The sequence below is a fragment of the Chenopodium album genome, chromosome 15 (assembly GCF_948465745.1).
Source record: "Chenopodium album chromosome 15, dcCheAlbu1.1, whole genome shotgun sequence".
Classification (NCBI taxonomy): Eukaryota; Viridiplantae; Streptophyta; class Magnoliopsida; order Caryophyllales; family Amaranthaceae; genus Chenopodium; species Chenopodium album.
Genome location: NC_137848.1, coordinates 32,010,178 through 32,036,260, shown reverse-complemented (window position 1 = coordinate 32,036,260; position 26,083 = coordinate 32,010,178). Strand labels below are relative to the sequence as shown.

The 26,083-nt window shown below is 39.2% G+C and overlaps 1 protein-coding gene across 1 annotated transcript in view; it reads right to left on the bottom strand.

Annotated features, from left to right (window-relative positions):
• The window catches only part of LOC145581059 (uncharacterized), a 68,900-nt gene that overhangs the window by 19,336 nt on the left and 23,481 nt on the right, over positions 1 to 26,083 (bottom strand). Inside the window, exons 6-7 of the mRNA XM_081638129.1 lie at positions 18,016 to 18,241; positions 17,638 to 17,691 (exon numbers count right to left, since the gene is read on the bottom strand). Of these exons, the coding sequence (XP_081494255.1) occupies positions 17,638 to 17,691; positions 18,016 to 18,241 (280 nt within the window). The remainder of the gene's footprint in view (positions 1 to 17,637; positions 17,692 to 18,015; positions 18,242 to 26,083) is intronic.

The window sequence follows — 26,083 nt, the reverse complement described above, 5'->3', positions numbered from 1 at the left end:
CACGAGACTTTGACACACATAGCCAAGCTTGAAGTTGCCTTCTCCCTCGATGTGAAAGGTTGGTAGTTCTGAGGGTTTGGTCTCAAATCCCTATTTCAATTATTTAAATTAATTGTATGATTTAATATTTTATTAAAATTTACTAATGTGTGTATTCTTTTAACATAAAGAGGTACGAGGCAACAAAGTGAGTAATTAAATTTCTCTATTCTTTTAGAAAGCATGTTTAGATTATTATATTAATTCCTAGTATCATGTTAGGATGTCTTTAATGCTTCCTAGTATCATGTTTAGGGTGTCTTCTATCTTTAATATCACCTTAGTACCATGTTTGGGTTAAAGCTTTAATCTCTGTAGTGACATGCTAGGATTTGTTATTAATCATGTTAATATCATGCCTAGGATCTTGCTAATAATATTATGCTTTGATGAGATTACGATGATGATGATTGTTGTGTTATTATTATGTTGCTTGATATTATTGTTATTGCATGATCACGCCCTCTTCTGCAGGTTTAAAGGGAATTTGTACTTGAAATCACGCTCAATAAGATAATTAATAATTTGATTTTAGGCTAATATGATTTTAATTCAAGTGATCGCCAGTAATATATTTATTTGTGCATTAATAATCAACCAATAAAGATTAAACAGTTTTAGGGCTAACTTAATGATTATATGTTAATCGGAAAGCGCACATGAATATGAGAGGAATAAAGTAGAGGCCTATTTATGAAGGGTTCAATCTCTTTTAGGTTGGATTCGTACCATCATCTGCGAATATCCAGTCATGGTTCCTGACCACTATGGAGTTAGCAATCTCTGTGATTGTGAATGAGGTGTAACCTTCACACCTACGAACAGTTTACAAGTTCAACAAACTTCTTGGCGACTCTTTTGCTCTAGCTTTGACAAGGGCACAAACACGTTATCAAATGTCTATCCCTAGATCAAATACAATATATACTACCTAAACAAACCTAATACGAGTATAAGGCAAGCATAGAGGTCGAACCACAGGGAACGATTAAACACCACCAAATGTTATCAACAACTAAGCTAGTCCGGAATAGGAAATAAGTAAACTATAGTCTAAAAATGCTAAAACAAGAAATAAAACACTAAGAGAAATGGTTTAGGTATAGCATCCACTTCCTTTGGCTGCTCTTGATTAAAATGAAATAAAATTAAATCCAAATTCCTCATCTTCCTATTCGACTTTCTTTGGCTGCTCTTGATTCCACACCAACACCAAACCTCAACATCGCATCATCATCACCACCGTTAGATTATCATCAGTAATCAACATAAATAAATCACCACCATTCAATCTTCATTAACAACCACGTGAAAAGCTCGTGATTGAACCTAGAATTGCGCGCCCGCGAAGACATTGCACAAAGGTCGCGCAACTGCTACTGCCTACAATCTGTTTATAGACTTTAACTGTGCGTCTTCTCAAAGGGCTACGCGCATGCGTTGAAATCTGATCAAAAAGTGGAGCTCGGTTTGGGAATTGATGAAGAGTGGTGGCCGTAATTTGCTATGGCAGAGCCAATTGAATGCTGGTTGCTTGCGGTTGGTGGTGTTGTGGTTGGAGGTTAAGAAAAAGGTGGGCTGAAGGATAGGAGGTTTGTAGTAGCGTTGGTGTGTGAGTATGGCTTGGGAATTCAGCTTGGGCCTCGAACTCGAACCTACACACAAAAAAACTCGAGGGTGAAATCGAGACAAATAAAATAGAAAAATAAAATAGCAATATATAATGTAAAATAGAAAATAAGAGAAATAACACTAAAATGATAAAAATTAAATAAAATTATATAAGTAAATAAAATCAAATAAAATGACGAAATAAACATAAGGCTAATTAAAACTACGAAAGTAACAAATAAAAAGAACGAAATAAAATAAATCCAAAGCAAATAAAATACGAAAATAAACTAAAAGTAATATAATAAAGAAACTAAGCTAAAACATGTCAAAATAACGACATAAACTAGAAAATTTATTAATGAGAAAAAAAGAGAATAAAAGGGAAAAATAAGAGAAAATAAACATGAAAATGACTCTAAAACTACTCCCTATGAGTAACATAAATGTCACTCATCAAGCTTCCTTCCTTTTAGACGCCACCATGCTTAAGTGCATGATCACAGTGGGGCTCAAAGTTGGGTGTTTGAAATATTCCTTACAGAGACATAGTGCTCGACCCCGATTAACCTGATCGGACGGTCAATGTAGGCATCACAGCTGTGTGTTTTCATAGAGATGACTTAGTAAAATTGTTGAGAGAATTTAAAGATGTCTTTGCGTTTGAAGTCCATGAAATGCCGGGCATTAGCCCAAATTTGGTCTTCATAAGTTCGCCGTGAACCTAACAATCAAGCCTATCCGGTAATAGAAGAGAAATCATGGAGAAGAGAGGAATTAGGTGGCCGTAGCAGAAGTAAAAAAGCTGTTGGACGTTGGTTTTGTTCGACAGTGTTACTACCCTGATTGGGTAGAAAATGTAGTCCTTATGAAAAAGTCAAATGGAACATGGAGAATGTGCGTGGATTATACCGACCTAAATAACGCATGTCCTAAGTGTGGGCGTCGCTTGAAGTGCGCCAACATTAAGCATGTGTGAATATGCTTGGCACTCATAGGAAGTGGGAAATTGACATAATACGTGAAAGGAATGGTGTCCTTCGAACAAGTGTATTATTCCGATAGAGGGTTCGGAATTATTAGAAAGCTAATTATTCAATGAGGTCAAGTGATCGGAATGCCTGGGTGGAGGCCCCTTCTGATCAGTTATATTAATGTCTAATTAATATTACAGCTTAATCTTGACTGAACCCTTCGGGTCACAGCCAAGAAACTAACGAACCGATGCGATGAATTAATCGAAAGAAATTAATGAGTCGCCCGAGTATTGTGAACAAAGACATCGGATTCCGAGCTTAGAGCAGCGAAACCAAATCTTAAAAGTCAAGCCAAAAATTTAAGAATTGGCGAGACGGGAAAATGCCTCAAGAAACAAGTAAAAACCATAACCACGCGAAAGGCTAGGGAAGCGCGCCAAATAAAAGTGCGCCATGTGGAAGTGTTATGTGGTAGCACACGTGGCAGCACCATGTGGTAGCACACGTGGCAGCCACCAAGTGGCGGCGTGCCAAGTGGCAACGTGCCACGCTGGCAATGCCATGTGGCAACGGGCCGCGGACCCGGGTGGCGGGACATGGACACGGGCCAAAAGGTGGCGGCCCAACTGAACCTAACCATGTGACACTTATTACTTTGTTATTCCTTGGTTTATCTAACTAAGGATTGAATTCAACATTCTTTCTGTGTGGGATCTTTTTGTGAAAAAGTCCCACATTGAAAGATGAATGGAATTCACAAGGAAGCAGTCCTTATAAATAGCCAAGCCATACCTTGGGATTGTTCACTTGAGTAAGGTGTTGAAAAAGGCATCTCCATTGAGAAAACCTTTGAGCACATATAATTACTCGGGTTTAGGTCGGGCTTAGCTAACTCCTAAGCATTGGACCATTTTCGGTGCTCGGGTTACGGGTGGAATTCGTTGGAGGTCCTCGTTCGAGCGAGGCTTAGAGCTTTCGAAGTAAGATATCTTATAGTGAGCGAAGCACGCGCCAAAGGTATTAATCTCTCTCTTAATCTTGTTGTTTAAGGTTAATTATGCTTTATGGTTATAATTATTGTGAGTGTGGTCTTGGCTAAGGTTTTCTTCCGCGGTTAGTCGGACTCATCGAAACCCAACAATACAATTAGGGACAACGAAAGTAGGGAGCCGCCAACAAGTTTTTAAGGAAGTTGTAAACCGTTCACGGATCATTTAAGGCAACCATGAATAAGGGACAACGAGTGGCAACAACGATTGACCCATGAAGGTTACACCCCATTCATAATCCATGAGATTACTAACTCTATATGGTTCGGAACCACGAAAGGAGGATCGGGGATGATGGTAGGAAGCAAGTCATGGAGTCACATTCGCCCGTGTTGGCCTCTACTCGATTCTTAGAGTGAAAAGTGAATCCTGCGATCTCAAAGGCATACAAACAAAGAAACAATTTGCTCCTAACTATTATTAGGATAAATTGGTTGAATATTAATGCAACCTATAATTCTAAAATATTGGTGATCACTTGATTTAATAACAAGATTAAAAAGGAAACTAAACCAGTTGTCCAAATTATCTTATTAGGCGCGATTTTCAATTACTTATTCCCTTTAAACATGCAATATAGTGATCATAAAAAATATAATAAAATCAACTTTAATATTGGACGCAATTTAACCATAATCCGACAATTAATATATGACATACATAATGAAAATCGTTAGAAAAATAATAAAAACGAAAGGAACATGATTCCTTACTTTGATTTTGTTTGCTTGCAACTACAAAATAATAATACGTGTTATTAACTTCAAGGAAATTAATAAAACAATTATTGAAACTTAGTTAGATAAATTTGATTTGGGGCCAAATCCTCAAACAGTTCTACCTTTAACGCCTTTGTTTAAGGATGGAACCTCGGGTAAAGTATGGACTCCTTGGAGTGCTTGAGGGAAGTATTGTGAGAGAATAGGGTAGGGTAGTATTTAGGCTAGAGCATAGAAGAGAGAATATAGAGTTATTTGATGCCCCAAACTGTAGAAATAATGGGGGTATTTATAGAGGAAATGAGCAAGGGATCACACGAAACCCTAGAAAAGATAAGAGCCGCGAAATAACCCTAATTGGGCACCGTGACACAGTGTGTGTGTCGTGAAATGGCACTGGGCACCGTGTCACGGCATTGTCGACCATGGCGCGACACAGGGAACCGTGTCATGGTGCACAATTCTACCCAAAAATCGTCTAGATTCATTTTTGACCTAATTCCGGACTTTTTAAAGTTATTATTCATTAATCGGGCTCAATTAATAAATAATACGAAATGAATAAAAAGGTTCGGGCCAAAATATAAATTGGACTATGGATTGACTAAACATGAAGAATGATCCGTAAACTATTTTATGAGTTACGTTGTATTGAATATGGATTTTAAGCACTCCCGGGATTAAGTACTCGACTCGACCAATAATGGCAATGAAAGGTTGTTCATCATCGGGTTTGTTTTGGAGAGACATTTTTAGGTGTCTACAGAAGCCCCCACTTTGACTGAGTTTGTAGAAACGTCTGTTTCGAAAATTAAAGTCAAAGTAGTCGACAAGGACAGAGAATGATTTAAGACGTTCTGCGATCCTAAATCACTCTTTGTACGTCGATACCTACAGAAAAATGTTAGTTCCACAGATAAAAGGGTGAAAAGATAGAATACTTATCTGACACCAGTGTATCGGTGTCAAATATGTTCGATAGTATCTAACACCAATGTATCGGTGGCAAATGAGTTCGATAGCTTTCTATGCTTGAAGAAATCCACCGAATGAAGATTGTTGTGATATGGTCGCTGACTTCTTGACCTTAGAGGTGGCAACGACCAATAATTTTCCATGCTTGAGGAAAAGCTTGTCTAATGATGAGATTGCAAGTCTTTGTGTATCGAGAACCTTCTGCCGTGAATCGTCTTCGCTTTGGGAGACGATCACTAAATATGATGATGGTTCGATTGTCCCCGAACGTGGGCCGTAGATGGTTCACTTGTCCCCGAACGTGGGTTGTAGATTGTTCAATTGTCCCCGAACGAGGGCTGTAGATGGTTAGATTGTCCCTGAACGTGGGCTGTAGATGGTTCGATTGTCCCTGAACATGGACTGTAGATGATTTGACCTTCAAGCTGAATATATTTGACCGTATTAGGTGCTCAAAATATCTGAAATGTGACTTTGATGTTTGCTAGGGGTAAAATGGTAATTTTGGTACCATTTAAATACCAGTTCGAATTTCCCGCGAATATTCGGTGAAAAAATAATTGTCAAAAGGCTGCGGAAAGTCATTCTAACTTAGTCAAACGATGCTTTGGAATATTTGTTGAAGATTCTCCACTTTGTAGGACACACGCAGTTACCGCGTCACGAGGGATACTGCAATGACACGGCGTACTCTCCTATCACGCGGCATGCCTTTTCGTGGCACGGTGTTTTCTTCCTACTGAAATAATCACAAGCGCTTTGAAGTTTTCGATTTCTGCTCCCTTTTACCCTGCTCTTTTACCGCGTCTCGACGAATAGCATCGTGACATGACACTTGTTACCGTGATGCGGCATGGGGTACCGTGTCACGGCACCTATGTGTTGCCCTTAAATTTCGAAAATCATGGTTTCTTCTTCAGTTCAATTTCGTTTTTGCTGTTCGAGTTTTCCAGTTCGTGCTGCTGCGGTTTTTCAAGCTTGCCTCACTCGTTTCTTCACCGTTTTCGCTCAAATTTCTTGCAAAGTTCCTCATTTTCGAATTCCTACAAGGATCCATGTAAGTTTCTTCAACTTTCTTCTTGAATTTTGCTATACATGGATGATTTTTGCATATAAACCCTTGAAAAATCAAATTGGGGGTTTTTTATTTTAAGCTTTTATGCTGAAATTCTTGCTATGATTTTGCTTGTTCATGTATGTATGTTGGTTTGTGAGCAATTTGAGACCAAGTTTGCATGATTTGGTGAAGAAATGAGTAAATCACCATTTTTGGTACTACTTTGTGCGTGAATGGTGTTCATGTTGTTCTTGTTGTGTTTTGTCACTTGAAAAATGATATAATTGTTGTAGATCTTGTAAAACATGCTATGATGTGCAGATCTGTTATTTTCGTGGAATTTCGAAACATGCTCTGTTTTTCATATATACTACATTGTCATGGAGAACATAGTATCATGCGGCTAGGAAAACTGTAGTATTAGTTTGTCATGGAGAAACTAAATAATAGAAATGATTCCATTAATTTGCTAATTTTCATCCCTGAGGTAAACATTTAACGTATAACGGGAAATGCGACTTTAGGTACTTGTCATGCTGTTTTGAATAAATAACTAAATAACTTAGGAAATGATGCTAAGTATTTAGATTTTTATCTTTTTTTTAATGTAATAGCATGCCTAGATAACGAGATCGAGATAAATCTACTCGTGGCCGGCGTCAGGCTTTGAGAGAGGACACTCCCTCGGTTCCCAAGGATATAGACGAGACCTTGGAGCCCGAGCCTCGCCCTTCTATGAGCAGGGGTAGGTGGACCCCACCCTCGTGGACACCAGACGAGTTAGTTTTCTGTCGTGAGAACCATGTTTCTCATCGTCCACTTGTCGGATTAGTCGATGGTGTACTTCGCCAACATGGTTCAGAAGTTGGAGACTTGATTCCCTTGCTATACAAGCTCATCACATGAGATCCCATTACCACTAGCTTAGGCGATTTTTACTCAGCAGTTGTGGGATTTCGCAGCCCCCGAGCCTGTGGTTCGATAGTCGTCCAAGCGTTGTTAGAGTATTTTTGGGATACTACCAACACTTTCCACTTCTCTTGGGTGGGAGATGACGGTGACTCCTCTCGATTTCATCATGATCAGCGGCTTGCATTTCAAAGATCGACCCGTTTAGCAGATACCTGACCTCACTTGGGGGGTGAGTTAGGTAGCGGACTTGTTAGGTCCTATCGTTCACCATATCAGGACTCGGCCGGTGTCGGGGGTGGTTATCGGAGTGGGCGGTCATAGTCGGCTTCTGTTATTTCCCAAAGTTTGGATATTGCTGAGATGACACCTAAGCAGCGAGTACGGAACTTCATCTTGATCCTTATTTCCGAGACTCTTTCTCAAGATAGGAGTTCTCGCGCACTTCTCTGGTATCTGCCATCTCTAACTAGTTTCGCTCAGATAGCATCCTTTCATTGGGCTAGTCTAGGGTATGTTGATTTACTCTCATCTCTGCATCATGGTTGTTGGCAGCTGAACGATTAGTCTCCTATAGCGGTCTATGGTCTTTGGAGAGTTGTAGAGGTGACGATCCTTTTTCTTCATGTTTTTCTTTTACCGGTTTGGCTCATGTACTTAGAGATTATTCTTGTTGCAGCTATGGTTCTACGAGTATTTTCCAAGATTAGCCCCTCGACGGCGTCGGGGAGCGGTCCATGATTTTCCTATCGGTGCTAGCAGGGATGGCCAGGGCGAGTCTTGAGTGGAGTCAGTATCGAGTCTGCAAGGGTTACTGCGCTAGGGTACCACCAATGTTGGCGTAAGGATCAACTTTACAGTGTATTTCTTTCACATTTTTATTATTTCTAGGCATTCACTGTATTCTTTTTATCGTTTTCAGGTCCCAATCGAGATTTAGTATCGACCTTTGGCTGGCTTGACTGACCTTCCCGAGGCTTTGGAGCGCTCGACGTATCATACCGTCTTTTTTAATACATCGCGTCTTGTCTGGTATCTTGGAGAGCACATAGTCCGTCAGCACAGCGTTGACCGCTTTTTAGTGCCATTTCCTCCGCCTGCGTCGATGTTGCACTCACGCTCGTTGGAGGCGCTAGTGAGCGGAAGAGAGCGCTATCAGTTTTCTTGGCGAGAGCTTGTGCGTACGGACGACGATTATTCAAAGGACCTGCTTCCTTACTTGGCTCCTCTACCCCGTCTTCTTGAGGTTTGATTTTTGTGAATTCTTTTTTATGGTAGTCTCTATTTAAACCGTCGAATAACCTGATTATTCGATCATGTTATAGGCGACTGCTCGTTGTAGGGGGAGGATTGAGATCTCGTCTTAGTCCGTCCATTACCCGAGGCCGATTGGTACGGTCGAGGACCATGTTGCTGATGTACTAGACGGTTTTAGACAGGCACAGGAGTCCGTGCCTAATGAGTTCGACCCGGTAAGCTTTCTGACACAGCTTTCACTTTTCTTAATATTGCTTGTTACTGATTTCTTGCTTTCAGGTCACACACTCGGATATGATGGGTATGATAAAGCTGGTTGATGCTCTAAAATATTGCATCAACAAGCTCCGACGCAGTGAGAGTTGTCGGAGTGGTTCAAACGATGTTTCCATGTTTACCTTTTGTTTTATCTTACACCACTTATTTCTTCTCATTTTGTTTCTTTCAGGAACGATAGAAGCAACAGAGGTCTCGCTTGCGCTCGAGGCATAGAGGCTCGAACGAGGGGAGCCTAGTCGCCATAGAAAATCCCTCGAGATTCGTCGGCATTCTCAAACCTAGTGGCAGTAGCCTCAATCTTCTCAGCCATTTCAGGAGTTTCAGACTCAGTGGCAGCAGGCTCAGTCTTCTCAGCCATTCCAGCACTTTCAGACCCAGTGGCAGCGTCCTCCGTCTTCCCAGCCATTTCAGCCTTCACAGCCTAAGTTTAGGGTGATCATTACTCCTGTGGATCAGGAATTATTTTCAGTTCCAGTGTCCAAGACGATGCCTCCACCGACGATGCCTACATCTTGGAGTCAGGTTACGTAGTTTACGAGCTGACAAGGCCTGCCATGACTTTGTCTTCTGCAGGAGTCGGGGGAACTACAAGAGACACTACTCCTCGTACTCGGATGATGGAGGGCCTTTTTGGTCGGCCATTCCCTTACTCGCAGTCTCATGACGACACTGATCCTAGTTCTGCTAGATCTAGAGATTTTTGACCAAGGGTTTTATTATATACTTGGTTGATGACACTTGACACTACTTATGTACCATGACTCACTTTTGTACATTTTATTCACACTTTCTGTATTTGACACTTTATTTACTCGATTAATGTGTATGTTAGTGTGTGCCTATGATTGTTTGTGTGTGATTGTGTATTTATTAACACCGTGAACAAAAAATCCATAGTTTCTCGTAAGTGGAGGGTACTGACCTTCTCCCGAAAGAAAAAAAAAACAAAGAAAGGAAAAAGTTTTACAACTTCCCCAAAAGAAATAAAATGGGACAAGTTTTACAACTTCCCTAAAATAAAAGGAAATAAAAAATAAAATGGGACAAGTTTTACAACTTCCCCAAAATAAAAGGAAATAAAGAATAAAAGGGGACAAGTTTTAAACTTCTCCAAAATAAATAAAAAATAAAATGGGACAAGTTTTTCAACTTCCCAAAAATAAAAAGAAATAAAAATGGGACAAGTTTTACAACTTTTCCAAAATAAAAAAGAAATAAAGGGAGAATTTTATTAGGAATAAAACCCTCGAAAAAAGAGTTTGAAGGATAAACGGTTAAGGAAAACAAAAGAAAAATTCGGAAAAAAATAGGTCAAGAATAAAAAATGATGACGCGTAACCAACGTGACACATGGTCAGTACCGTGCCACGGAAGATATTGCCACGCCACGGTGCTCTTGTCCCGTGACACGGTGCACCTTACCGTGTACCGTGTCACGGTGCACCTTACCGTGTACCGTGTCACGGTGCACAAATAAAGCAGCGGTGCTTTTGCGCGTGCAACTGGATAATTGTTTGCTTTTCTGAACTTTTTTGGCTATAAATTACAACCAGTTAATTCGTGATATGCATAATTACAAAACTTAAAATAACTAGAATTTCATATTTCAATAATAATGTCTCAAAATTTTGATAATACATTGCGTGATTGGTCGTATTCCTTGACTAATGCAGAGAAAAGAGAGCTGGAATTATTCCATGTTAGAGGTTTACTAGCGTTGAGGCATGTAACAATTGAACATGATTTTCTGAGAGCAGCCTTAGATTATTGGAGTCCGGAAACCCATTGTTTCAAGTTCGATTATGATGAAATATGTCCTTTGCCGGAGGAATTTGGTGCTATCTTTGGCTTCCCTGCTAGAGTTCTCGTTGCAATGCCTACTCTACGTGAATATTATTACTAGGATTTTGAGCGTCATCTAAATCTGGCAGATCCAGATTTGAATAGAATTGTGTGTGGTAACGATTTAGATCTAGAAAACCTTGCAAATTTATATTTTAATCGTCCTGTCTCTGAATCATATCATGTATATAGTAGGAGGGCTTATATTTTTTGCATGTTTAGCAAGATTTTATTTGCAAACGATAGAGTAGGACATGCTAGTCTAGCTTTTGTGCTTCAGCATGTTGAATCTGGAAGATCCCCTATGCCTACTTGCCTTGGAGAAACTCTGAGTGGTCTTGATGAAGCAAATCTGATCGAAAAGCCGTTCGGAAGGGCTCTTTAGTACTATTGCAGGTAAGAAATAATTCTACACTAACATCGTGACACTTGGTATGCGCCGTGTCACGGTAACGGCTGCCGCACCACGTAATTTTCTGCCGCGACACGGCAATGTGTCCCGTGTCGCGGTGCTAAGCCTGTTGCAATACTGATTTTTTTTTTGCAGATTTGGTTGATGGAACGTTTGGAACTCTTTAAAGCCCCCGACGATATCGAAAAATATGGTCCTAACGATCTAGTTCGTAGGAAGAAAAACTACTATTGAAATATGTCTTATGATGATTTGAAGTTGTTCTTTGGGAAGAAAGACTTTTCCATTCGATGGGTGGTGCCTTAATGGAGGCTTAATAAGATGGTCGGGACGAACGATACTCCATACTATCGTGTTCCTATTCTCTCGAAATTGACTTTTTATTGCCCTTCCCGATTGATGCGACAATATGGACTCGAACAAGTAGTTCCACGCTATAATGATAGTCCTCATGAAGTATCATTGCATGAAAATAATGTTCATAAGTATGAGACATACTAGATTGAAAGGCCTTTGTGGACCGTTTCTACGAGTATCAACCTCCTCCACTCTTGTCTAGTGCATACAAATCATGGTTAAATCCTCGAATTAGGAGGGAACGAATTGGATCGCACAAGTTTGATGGTGATGTGAAGGAACGACTTGGAAGTAAGAAGGCGCCTCCTAAAGATCCTCTTGGTCCGAGAACACAAGGAATTGAGTTTAAGACTCCTATCATGCCTAAGAAGAAGAGTTGGGTAAAAGGAAAGGGTAAAGACAAGATGGTGTACAGGGAGAAAAAACCTAAGAGACCTGAGAGAGGTGAAAGGGGTGAAAGCTCTACTACGGGTGTGACGGTTCGAGCTACAAAGGACACACTAATGGTGAAGGCCGACCTAGTTTAAAAGAAGAAAGAAATTCCTAAGGCTAATAAGGATTAGACCAATATTGATTTGCTTTTATGATTTAAGTTTTAATTTTAAGTAAGGCGTATGATGCCAATAGATGTAGTGACAATTCTTTCATTAATAACAACATATTTATTTTTACTTTAATTCAAACTTATAATGACTTCTTCTTGTTTATTTATTTAATTATTTATCCAACTCAAGAATTCGGACGTAATGGAAGAGTAATAATCATCGAACGAAATAATCGTAAAACAATTAACAAAAACTGCAAAATCCTGCCACAGTGTGTCCTGCCCCAGCGCGGTATATTTTACCGTGGCGTAGCGTTTTTTGTTGTGGCGCGATGCCTGATGTTTTGTAATTTTCTTTGTTGTATGCTATAGTTTTGTTGACGAAGAACGGCTTTTTATTTTTAAAGTGGCCAGGCCCCCTTTAGGGGTTACCTACATATCCTTAAAAGGAATCAGGCCAAACGTAGCTCTAACAGGTCTTGAACCCATGCAATTAAGCATAAAATTTCTTGAGTTGATCTAAATTGGTTAAATTTTGGAAACTGTTGCCATCCATGTCTACTAATTGTGCCGCTCCGCCAGACAAGATGGACTTGACAATGTATGGACATGACTAGTTTGGTTTAAATTTTCCTCTTGGATCTAAGACATTTTTACGGAGTTCCTTAAGCACTAAATCATTTTCTTTGATATTCCTAGTCTTGACTTTTTTATTGAAATGTCATGACATACGCTGTTGGTAGGTTTGGACATGATGCAAAGCTGCCAAGCGTTTTTCGTCAGGTAAGACTAGTTCCTCATATCTCGCTCTAATCTAGTCGACTTCATCTAGTTGGATTTCCAACGTGATGCATAGAGGAGGGATTTCCAGCTCTATTGGTTTTACGGCTTCAACTTTATAGACTAAAGAGAAGGGGGTATCCCCCATTGATGTACAAACAGAAGTTCGATAACCCCAAAGAGAGAAATGTAGCTTGCTTGGCCAATCTTTATAATTTTCCGTCATCTTTTCAATGATAGTTTTCACATTCTTATTCGTCGATTCAACCGCACCATTCGTTTGTGGTCTGTAGGACGATGATCTGTGGTGTTTGATATGATAATTCTGTAATAGTTTTGTGCACTCGACTTGGAAATGCATCCCATTATAACTGATCATTTCATGAGGCACACCATAGCGACATATGATGTTTTTCTCGATGAATTGAGCTACAAGTTTTGCCGTGAGCTTAGCATAGGAAGCAGCTTCGACCCTTTAGGTGAAGTATTCAATTGCTAAAAGAATAAACTCATTTCCCCTTGTCCTAGTGGTGTTATCTTCCAAATGATGTCAATTCCCGAAGTAGAGAAAGGCCACGGAGAAGTGTATGTGTAGAGAAGCAAAGGTGGAACGTGCTGTAAATTTGCGTAGACCTGACACTTCATTCATTTCTTGACATATTCATGGCAATCTCTCTCCATGGTAATCCAATAATAACCTTCTAGTTGAATCTTTTGGTCTAACATCTTAGCATTCATATGCATTCCACATATTCCGGCCTGAAGATTTTCTATGGTCATGTATCTCTTTCTTAGCTATGCACAAAAGGTTTCTCCCTTGAGTGGTCCTTTTGTGGAGTTCTCCCCTGATGAGCATATCATGTGAGGCCAGAAGCCTTAAAGCACGGCGTGCCCTTTTATCAGTGTTAGGAGGGTATTCTTCCTTCGTTACATAGTGAAGGATGTCTGTGTACCATGGCTCTTCGTCTTCGTCTTCTTCTTATGAATCTTGTTCATCATCAAGTGCGTGAACATAAGCAGACTCATATCTTCTCTCTATGGTCAAACGCATTCTAATTGTGTCTCTTGGAATTCGCAGCATTTATGCCAACTTACCTAGTGCATCGGCAAACTGATTCTCTTCTCTAGGCAAGTATGTGTATTCAACTTCATCTAGTTGCTCCATGAGAGGTTCCAAATGAGCTTGATACATAGTTGTAGACACCTGATTGTGTCTCCCCAAAACCAAACCCAGTGATGAATACCTTTCACGTCATTGATTATCGAACGAGGTGAACTGTGAAAGAGTCTCGTGAATCTCTCTATTTTTAATAAAAATACATCTTTCTGTTTTTGAAAATCTTTCTTTTCGTACCCTATTTATGAAAAACATCCAGTCCAATTTAGTTTGGTCCATAATATGGGTAGTATAATGGTGTAGTTAGATGTGCGTTGAAAAGACCTTTCCAAAGATATATATTATAAGCCCAATTCCGATGAATAATGAGCAAGTTATGGCCAAAATACAAAACTGAGGCCAAATCGAATTTTAGCTACGACCCAATGATCATGTGTAGGGTCCAAAGGCTTTAATCCCATTCCTAAACTAATTAGTATTAATTAGAAGATTCTATAAGTTTCTAAGAGATTTTAATTATTCTTTTTTGAAAAGATAATATTAAAGAATTTGAAATTGAATAAAACTCCTCTTTTTGAGAGTCCTTGCTCTTTGCGAAACGGAATATGTTCAGATATTTTTTTTTGCCTCATAATTTTTATCCAAATTTTATATGGTTGGTTAGATCTTGAAATTATCTTTCCAATGATATATTTTAATATTAATTCCGAGCTATAACGAAAAAGATATGAAAGAAATGCGAAACTTTATCCAACACTAACACCCTTCCACTATTCCAGCCATATTTTTTTACTATAAATGATTTTAATCTGAATTCAATTGGGTTGGAAAGTAGACTTCATGATATTTCCAACGACATATTATATGACTTATTTTGATATCTGGATCAAAAGTTATAATAAAAACAAAATCCGCAAAAAATTGTTTTTATCGCGACGGGATAATTCTATCGCGCTGCGATAGTCCTTATCTTGCCGCGTCAAAAGTAATTTTATTCCGATTAGAATTCTAACTCTTTTCTAAACGTTTCCGAATGTTTTTCTCTATAAATAGGGTCGTATTTCCTCGTTTTAATCACTAATAATCATCAACAATTATCTAATTCTTTCTCTCTTAAAGCTAAAGCTTATTCTTTCCTTCTCTCTCTTGATTTCTAAGCCTAGCCTTTTCAAAATACAATACCGCATTCACGAGTATTAGACACACATAGCCCAGCTCGAAGTTCCCTTCGCCCTAGACGTGAAAGGTTGATAATTCTGAGGGTTTGGTCCTAAATCTCTATTTCAATTATTTAAATTAATTGTTTGATTTAATATTTTCATTGAAATTACTAACGTGTGTATTTTTTTGATAGAAAGAGATACAAGGCAACAAAGTAAGTAATTTTATTGTTTTATTTTGTAGAAAACATATTTAGAAAGAGGTACGAGTCATTAAAGTGAGTAATTTGTAAACTTATTCTTTTAATATAGAAATCAATTTATAATATTATTTTAATTCCATGTATCATGTTAGGATGTTTCTATGATTTCTAGTATCATTATTAGGCTAAAGCTTTGATCTTTATTATTTAGTGACATGCTAGGGTTTGTTATTAATCTTGTTAGTATCATGCCTAGGATCTTGCTAATAATATTATTATGCTTTATTGAGATTTTTTATGGTGATGATGATTTGTTGTTGTTATTATGTTGCTTGATATTATTATTGTTATTGCTTGATCACGCCCTCTCTTGAAAGTTTAAAGGAAATTTGTACATGAAATCACGCTTAATAAGATAATTAATAATTTTATTTAGGCTAATATGATTTTAATTCAAGTGATCGCCAATAATAGATTTGTTTGTGCATTAATATTCAACCGACATAGATTAAACAGGTTTAGGGTCACCAAAGTAGAGGCCTATTTAGGGCAGGTTCAATCTCTTTTAGGTTGGATTTGTACCTTCATTCCCTAATATCCAGTCTTGGTTCCAGACCACTATGGAGTTAGCAAACTCATGGATCGTGAAGGGGTGTAACCTTCACCCTGTGAACGGTTTACAAGTTCTTAAAACTTGTTGGCAACTCTTTTGCTCTAGATTCCTTCCCTTTGGACGCCACCATGCTTAAGTGTATGATCACAGTGGGGCTCAAGTGTGGGATGCATGAAATATTCCCAACAGTAGCGAGACTTTCACTTCTCACTTTCCATCTCTTGGAGATCTGGTTGATGATGAGTGATGAGTCTCCATAGATTCTAAGCTTCTTAATACCCAAAGCCACAGCTATTTCTAATCCAAGGATGCACGCTTCATATTCTGCAGCATTGTTAGTGACATCAAAATCGAGCTTATGGAAATTGGAATTTGCTCTTCGTTGGGTGATACGAACAAGATTCATATACCACAACCCTTTTGGTTTGAAGCTCCGTCAAAATAGAGTGTCCAGCTATCATCTTCGATCATGAGTAGATCATCGTCAGGGAAATCATATTCTTCTTCTTCTTTCTCAACTTCTTCCAGTGGGAAATCTGCTAAGAAGTCAGAAGCTGTAGAACCTTTGATAGCCTTTTGCAATACGAATTTCAAGTCAAACTGAGCCAGGTTGACAACCCACCTTTATAATCTGCCATTCAGTGATGCCTTCTCAAAACAAGTACTTGAGAGGATCCATCTTTGATACAACATGCACCGTATGAGTAAGCATGCAATGCCTTAATTTTTGTGCGGCCCACACGAGTGCAAGACACAACTTTTCAAGTGGCGTGTATCGAGTCTCGTAACCTTGAAGCTTCTTGCTCAAATACTAGATAGCATTTTCTTTGCTTTCGATGTCTTGTGTTAACATTGCTCCCATCGTTTCTCTTATGAGCGTAAGGTAGAGTCGAAGAGGAAAGTCAGGTATTGCTAGTGCTAGCACAGGTGGATTTCCCAAGTACTCTTTGATCCTGTCGAAAGCTTTTTGGCAATCATCATCCTATGTAACTGGAACATTTTTCTTTAAATTCTTGAATATAGGTTCACATATCGCGGTGAGTTTGGATATGAACCTACTTATATATTGCAACCTTCCGATAAAACCTCGAATCTATTTCAGTCCCTCGAGAACTGATCACATAACCAAGGAGTTTGCCTGATGTAACTCCGAATGCACACTTTGCTGGATTTAATCTCATATTGTATTTGCGGAGTCGTTCAAAGAACTTGCGGAGTGCAATGAAGTGGCCTGGTCGATCTTTTGACTTGACGATCATATCATCAACATAGACCTCCACTTCTTTTTGCATCATGTCATGTAACAATGTTGTTCCTACTCTTTGGTAGGTGGCACCCGCGTTTTTCAACCCGAATGGCATTACCGTGTAGCAATATGTTCCCCACTGTGTAATAAACGTGGTTTTCTCCATGTCTTCCTCACCCATCAATACTTAATTATATCCAGCGTAGCCGTCCATGAAAGAGAGGAGTGCATGGTTTGCTTTGTTGTCGACTAGAATGTCAATGTGAGGTAGAGGGAACCCGTCCTTTGGGCTTACTTTGTTGAGATCCCTATAGTCAACACACATTCTAACCCTTCCATCTTTCTTCGAACTAGAACCACATTAGCTATCCACTCTGGATACTTTGACACTTTGATGAAACCTGCAGCCAGTTGTTTTCTAATTTCTTCCTTGATTTTGAGAGCCAAATCCGGCTTCATGCGCTGTAGCTTTTGTTTGACAGGCTTCATACCTGGAATGAATGGTATCGTATGTTGAGCTATATCCATGTCAATACCTGGCATATCTTGGTAGGACAAAGCAAATACATCAACAAATTCACTAAGCAAGTTAATTAGCTCTTTGTGTTCGTCTTCACTTAGTGTTAATCCAATTTTAACTTCTTTGAGAGTTGTATCATTGGAAACATTAATTGTTTCTATATCTTCAATTATTGTCGTTTTATTTTCATGTTCTTCCATTTCTTTTATTATTTCTTTGTCATTTTTATCATTAGCAAAGAAATATTGATCAGGGTCAGGGGAATGACTCGCATCGTAAGCAAAGGTACTCATCTTATTGAATTCTTCAAACATTACATCAAAGAGGGCAAGGTCAGCTGCAACCTCACCGGAATTATTAGGGATAGATGGGGGAGACTCGACAAGAAACTCGACACTAGCAGGAACTACAGAAATAGACTCAATAACAGAAAGGGGGTCGGCCTTAGATCCTACAGGCTCATCAACAGACTTAAACTCGGACTCAGACGATCTAGATTCATCAAACATAGGGCCTTCGCTAGCGGTAACTTCCAGCTTCTCTCTGTTTGGCGTAGTGATCTTCACAGTTTTGCGCTAACCCTTCAGAACACCATCAGCTAGGACAATCAACTAAGAGGGATCGAAGTATTTGCTTGACACGACAACTTCAATGAGCGCATAGTTATCACTGTCGATGCCCATAGGTTCATTCTTTTCCAGCCCGAAAAGAAGATTAATATTCATATCATCATCGCCTAGACTAGTTGGTTCCCTAGCTGTTGAGAACACATCACCTTCGTCGATAAAATCACAATCAATGAACACCTCGAACCCTGGCTCATGCTTCCCATTGTAGATGAAAGGCTCGGGAAATTCATAGCACGGGAAGTTCTCCCCTTCTTTGATGTATTAGCCATTGAGAGTGAGGGGATAAGGATTCATAGGCATCTCTTTGTTTGTATTACGAGCTGTGTTGCGAGCAACCATCTTGATCACAGCTTACTTCATGTCTTCTTTTGTTGGCTTGAATCCCAAGCTAAAGGTGTCCTTTTTGGGAGCACCAGGATAGCCCCAAAGTTCAGCAATTTTCTTTTTAAGTCCAAGGGTCATTCCAGGGAAATTGCCTTGCTTCTTCATAATTGCATGGATATTGACATTCAAATAGGGATTGAAGTCGAGATGACACTTCTCCTCTTCTTCGATCATGAGAAGTCTTCTAGAGAAAACCCCCAAAGATCCTCATCTTCCTGATCATGCTCGACATGGACAATGGGAGTGTCAATAACCTTGTTACGCATAATAGAGGCATCAATGGTGATTGGAACTCCTCCCACTATAGCTTTGACTTTCTGGTGCAGCGATGATGTGATCGCCTTTAGCTCGTGAAGCCAAGGGCGCCCTAACAATAGATTGAAAGAAGCCTTAATGTCGACCACCTGAAACTTGGTGCGACGTTAAATGGCTCCAGTAGTGATATTCAATGTGATAGTACCCACGGCTTGACGGCGAGTATTATCATAAGCTCGAATCCCCTGAGTAGAGGGAATCAATTCTTCATCTTACATGCCCAACTTCTTCGTAGTGCGCAGTGGGCATACATTGATTGCTTAGCCATTATCAACTAGGCTCATAGGAACATTCATTTGCCTACACACCACAGTAAGGTGTAAGGCCTTGTTTTAGTGATCCCCTTCCGGGGGCAGATCCTTATCAGAAACGGAAATCAAATTGTTGGTAATTGGTAATTAAGTAGTAAGAAAACTAACTAGCCCTTGAGGAATCATATCACTATCAACTCCTATCTTCACCAGAGCATTCATCGCAGCCTTTCGATGCTCGTGGGAGGTAGCAAGAAGCTTCCATACATTCATATCCACCTTAGTCTTTTGCACTTGTTTAAAGGATCAATGGGATCAACTATCAGTTGTGCTTGCGGTGGAGGTGGAGGTAGGATAGGTTGTTGTAACCTTCTATTCCTAGTAAGAACCTTGACCTTAAGGTCCCCCCAAACATCCCCACTATCTTCATAATCGACAGCACCAAGAGGTGGACAGGCTATGTCTTTAAGATAGACTTCTTCATCATCACTATCCCAAATTCCATTCACTTCTTCGTTGCTTAACACAAAAACAATTTCTGGTAGAGTTTCATCCGCAGATTAGATGAGTAGTGACGGATCAAAGGAGACTTCATCTCCTGTGATAGCCAAATCATCAAAAAGAGGACCTGTTTGAATATTAAGCTTCTTGTTCCCTAGAGGGATAGGAAGCTGATTAGCATCAATCAAATCTTGAATTGCATCTTTTAACTTCCAACATTACTCAATAGTATGACCTTTTCCTTGATGAAACTTGCAGTGAGTATTGGGATCATAGTTAGCAGTTCTATTCTTAGGTCTGGGCTTCGGAAACGGCCCAATAGGCATGATCAATCCTTGACTGTGCAGGCGATCAAAAGTAGTATCATAGCTCATTCCCAAAGCTGTATAAACCCTCTTTTTAATTTGGAATTTCCGAGTAGGAGCATTGAGAGCCAACACATCATTGAGGTTGATGTCATTAGTAGCATTGTTGGGCTTGGAAGACGAAGACGAAGAAGAAGGACTGTCGTTCTTCTTGTTTTTCCAAGTGTTATTGTTATTATTGCTACCTGCATTCTTTATCAACTCATCCTCAATGTTGATCACAATATCGTACACTACTTAGAAAGTGTTCAAAGGCAGAAACTTCAAATGCTGCTCGTACTTATGAGGCAGATTTTGTATAAAGAGGTGAACCATCTCATTCTCAAAGAGAATATATAAGATCAAATAGCTAAACAAGATGAATCCATTAAAACACCCGAATTACATCAGATTGAGATTTAATTATACAATATTAAGACAATTAAACGGAAAATCGAAACTAATTGAAAAACAAAACAAAAGTAATTCAATGAAATCAGTAATTCGGATTATACATATAACTATAATTAATAATGAACCAAAGAAAAAAATTTAGATTATCAACAATTTATTCATAACTCTAAATTAGAATTATTAATTTGAAAGAAGAAATTAACATACTAGAATTCTGAAATATTCCTTACGAATTCGCTGATTTGGAGAAATTTTGAGCCCTAACTGCAGGAATTACGAACCACGGATTGAGAAATTGGAGAATTATTGATTTGAGCGTAGAAAAAAATTGTGGGTTTTAGCGTGCAGAATAATTAAGGCTAGTGGGAAGAGTAATTTCTTTTAGCACTAGGTGAAATTTTTATCCCGCGTATATGTTTACTCCTATTAACGACAGAACTATGCTATATTATTTTATTTTATTTTATTTTTTATAACGACAGGCATAAAATATTGTCTTAACACTTGACAGACAATTTACGAGAAACATTTTATATTCATGTTACAAACTAGAAAAATAGTGCTTTTAACGACGAGATTATGTTTTCGTCATTATTGAATTGTTGTTAAATATCAAAATTCTAGTAGTGCTTTCAGTTTGAGAATGGAGAGTTCACGTTAAGAAGTCTTAGCCTGGATGTTACACTTATAGCTGATAGGAATGGTGTCCTTCGAACAAGTGTATTATTCCAATAGAGGGTTCGTAATTATTAGAAAGCTAATTATTCAGTGAGGTCAAGTGATCGAAATGACTAGTTGGAGGGCACTTCCGATCAGTAATATTAATCCATAATTAATATTACAGCTTAATCTTGACAGAACCCTTCGGGTCACACCCAAGCAACTAACGATCCGATACGACGAATTAATCCGGAAGGAATTAATGAGTCGTTTGAGTATTATATATTTAGACGTCGAATATCGAGCTAGGAGCATCGAGACCGAGCGTCGCAAGTCGAGTCGAATTAATAAAAGACGAGACGATAAAATCAAATTAATTAATCAACAATTACCAAAATACCCTTAGCATCGGAATCCCCCCGAGAAAACTGAGTGCCAGGGGAAAATGGTGCTAGCATGTGCACCGCACCTAGGTAATGGTGCTAGGTGCGCCTGGCTAGCATGCACCAGTCGTGTACAAGCAACAGCAGCCCGCATATGCGTGCGTGGCTTGATGCGCGCATGTGCGAGAAGGTGCGAGGCCAGCACTACTGGCGCACCAAGCATACTGCACCCACCAGCAGCCCGCTAGCAAGCGTGGCATGCTTGCTTGGCTGCATGTGCTAGCATAGAGCAGCAGCGAGCCTCGGCCAGTAGCATGTAGCTTACTGGGCTGAGGCAGCATATTTCCCCGCATCAAAGCAGCCATGGGCAGGCCCAGCCAAGGCCCAAGGCCTCCAGTTGGACGTGCCTTGGTGGCCAAGGCTGGTGCCACGTGGAGCGCGGGGATAGGGGCATGTGGAATGATAAGGGGCGGCTAAAGGGATGCTTGGGGAGGAAGGAATGGTCCCCTCCCCTTGTGGTCTTAACCTACCCTCTCCTTCCATGCATTCCACTTGTTGATTAATTATTTGTTTGGGATTTCTTTTTATTTTTTATTTAAAAATATATTGAAAAAATTGATTTTACCAACTCTCCTACATTGATGGGAGAGTGGAATTCTCACATGACATCCTCTATAAATACCCACCTTGGGAATTGGAGAAAGTCACTTGAGTAGGAACTCAAAAAGGCATCTCCACTTGAGAGAAAACCTTTAAGTTCATATAATACTTGAGTAGTGTTTTGGTCCGACTCGGCTAAACTCCAAGTAAGAGACCGATCGGGTCAAGTTGCGGGTGGATACCGTAGGAGGTCTCTGCACTTGCAAGACTTGGCTTTGAAGTAAGAGCTCCGGGTGTGAGCGAAGCCCGCGACAAGGGTAAGATTGTCTTTTCTCTCTTTCTTGTTATTTATGTCTTTTAGCTATATTAATTGTGAGCGGGTCTTGGGGTCAGGTTTTCTTCCGCGGTGAGTTAGACTTACTGAAATCCAACAGCGGTATCGTAGCCTTGCTCATTTATTTTTGTAACTAAAATTTTAAAGGTTTTAAAATGGATTTAATTTTGGTTGTGTTACTAATTAGATTAGTAGCTCGATTTTTATTAATTTTAACCACGTTTTATTAAGAACTTTGGCTCTTGAACCCAGATTTTCGCTCAAGACTAGTGAATTTTGGGTGGAATCGATTTTGTGGAAACATTCTGAAACTTTAAGGGTTGCGAAAAAGCCAAATTCTGCCCAGAAATGCCTTTTTCGAGGGATTTTTCGTTTTGACGAAATTTTTTAAATCTTTTAAACCTTGAATCTTAATGTCATATTAATTGTGATTATGCATTTGGTTATTTCCTTTATGCTTCTGCAATTTTAGACCGCTTTTGAGCATAATTACTTGGTAGTAATTGGTGCTTAAAAGTTGGCTTAAATTTTCACATAATTGTAAATAAATTGCTTTAAGTGTGAAAAGTTTGTATCTTATGGCTCATTAGTACTAAAGATTCAATCTTTAATTATTTTAAGTGATTGGAACTTTGTGTTACTAAATTCCATGTATGTTTATTGAACTTTTTTTATTTAATCATTCATAAAGTTGATTGGAATCATAAAGTTTCTTAGTTGTGATAGAATTTTAATTAATCTTCATATTTGAAGATGTAATTTTTCAAGGATTCACAAGTTAAAGTTAGAATCTTTATTTGAATATTTATGTTCATAATTCCAACTCCCTTTTAAATTTGTCACATCTCATAATTAATTTATGTTGGTTAAATTAATGGTGAGTTTAGTCCTTTTTCATTTTATGTTGCATCAAGTTGAACCAAATTTTATTGAAGAATAGTTCTTGGAATTAATTGGTTTAGTGAACTTGAATGATTTTATTAAGTTGGACTTGTTATAATTTTCATTTTTGCTCATTAAATTGATTTTAAAAATAATTTAGAATTAATTATATAAGTCACGCAAAAATACAGGTATTAATCCTGAGGCGCTTGCACGCAAACCAAGGCACGCCGAGGTGTGCACAACAGCCCGCATGTGGCTGCCGAGGTGTGCAGATGTGCATTGGCGTAGCAATGCGCCATGTGCGTGGATGTGCTCATGGCAGCAGCATGGCGCAGTAGCTCAAGCTGTGCGCACCATGCGTGCTGCGTGTACGGCCTAGGTGAGCTGTGCAATACTTGGTGTGGCTGGGTGGGCTGTATGTGTGCGGTGTGCTACTGGAATGTGGCATGGTTCGCGCACAGCAGCAAGCCCGAGTGGCCTTCATGGCCATGTTGTTGCGAGCACGCCCTGTAGCGAGCATTACGCACTTTGCGGTGCTTTGTCCTACGGGTGTGACCCTTGGCACGGGCCATGGTTGTGCGTGCGACCCCTCACTAGGCACCCATGCCCTGGTGCCTAACACACTAAGCCGAGAGGCTTAATCTTAGGCACTTTGGGTTTTTAGGGCTATATTTTTATTTATTTTTTTTTTTTGCATTTTTTTGAAATTTAATTATTTTAATTATGTTTAAATTATTTTAATTAAATTTTGGGGGCAAGGCCTCGGTTTTGAGTGGCACTTGCAAAATTTTATTTTGGCAAAATTTTGGGTTTACCGACTTAATTAATTGGATTAATTAAGTTGGATGTAGAATTTAGTGGGAGCTTCATCTTTTGATTGCACTTAATCACATAATTGGTAAACAACTTTGACTAGTTTTAATTAGGCGCGTTAATCGAATTAACCACCTACATTAGTTACTAGTTTACGCGTGTTTATGCATTGTTACATGTTTATCGTTGTAAAATGCATGGGCCATTCACATATAGTGAATGGATAAATGGAATGTATATTCTCTCACGGGTTTTATAAAATTGCAACCAGTGGGGCCCGATAAGGATAGAAAATACGGACTGCGTTCTGTCATGTATTTTTGTAAATCAAAATACAGTATGGGAACCGTTGAGTATTTTTGTACCTTAATATTTAGATCAGTCCTCATCGTAAATACTAGTATTTGCATTATTTTTGTTATGTCTTGAAGCCGGAGATTCTTGGAAGACGAAGTCATGAAGTTGCAAGAAAAGTCCCTTAAAGGCTTGAAAACTCAAGGGGTCATGCTAGTTGCCAAATGCATCATTTACTTATGTTTTTGATATATATTTATGCTTATATATATGAATGATATGTTAGATGCATGTTTAGGATTTCGAATGTTGTGATGATTAATTAAGTTCACTTAAATCAATTAACATAGAAACCCTAGGTCCCTAAAATATTGATTAAAACTTGCCATTCCAAAACAAAACTTATCAACCTATTGAGAGTAGTGATGGGCTACGCCAAAGCGAGGCATCACTATTACTCCTACGAAACGTAAGGCATACCGGGTATGCATGTTGGTTTTGGTTATACTTAACGATATGAGTGATGGAGTCCTAACATGTCGTGGCAAAATGGATAGAGCATTAGATGCGACGATTTATCTAACCAAGAGTGGCTTAGAGCCATTAGCAAAGAGTTGCTTACCTTAGAATATCAAGTGTTAAGACAAGCCAAAGGATTCTTAGCTACTCATTGATTCTTTGGATCTTGGAATTGACTTATTCTCACCAAATGGGGACAATTTTAAATGTGTGAATAAGACGTTTAAATAAGCTTGATAAATATGCATGAATTCAATCTTATTTAACTATTATGAATGGTTTTTCATTTTAAATTCTTTCAATTGTAGAATCATGTCTTCAACTAACAATGACAACAACCTAATGTGCCCAGAACTTCCCGAAAAGTTACCATTTTCTTTAAACTTGGTGAACTTTAAGGAGTGGGAAGAGGAATTTCGAAAGACCCTTTGAAATTTCTACTTAGAGCACATACTCGACATACCCATATCGAGTTTTTACTCAAAAGGGGTTATGAGTGATAAGGCTCATGAGGAATGGAGTTGGGATTGCAAAAGAGTCTCACGACTTATGGCAAACTCCATCCCGGAACAATCGAAGGGGAAGTTCTTCAACTATTTTCCGGACATGCTCCTCAAATTTCTAGAGGATATAGTTAATTTGAGGGTCACCAAGAGCATCAAAGCCAACTATGATGGTCTCGTCGAGGAAGTGACTAGGTCACTCTCCAACATGAAGACCAAGCCACCGCATAAGGGGTGCCTTGCTAAGGAGAGGCAAGAGGTATGGGCACAACTCTACAATGCTAGACTAAGACTCGGAATGCCACTTCGAGCCCACATGCTCCGAATGACAAGGCTATTTACTCACTTGGAGCTCATTGGCAAGCCGGTGGAGGATGAGCAAGCGGCTCACATGCTATTAAGTTCTCTCCACTCGGGCTATGTTGCATTGAAGATGCGGCTAACCGCCAATCGGAATAAACTCTCTCTGATGGAGGATGTCCATGAGCTTCAAAGGACCAATTCTTGCGGAAGTACTAAGCTCAAACTTGCTCTAGGGGCAAAGAAGAAGGAGTTCAGGAACAAGGCAAAGATGCAATGATTCTAGTG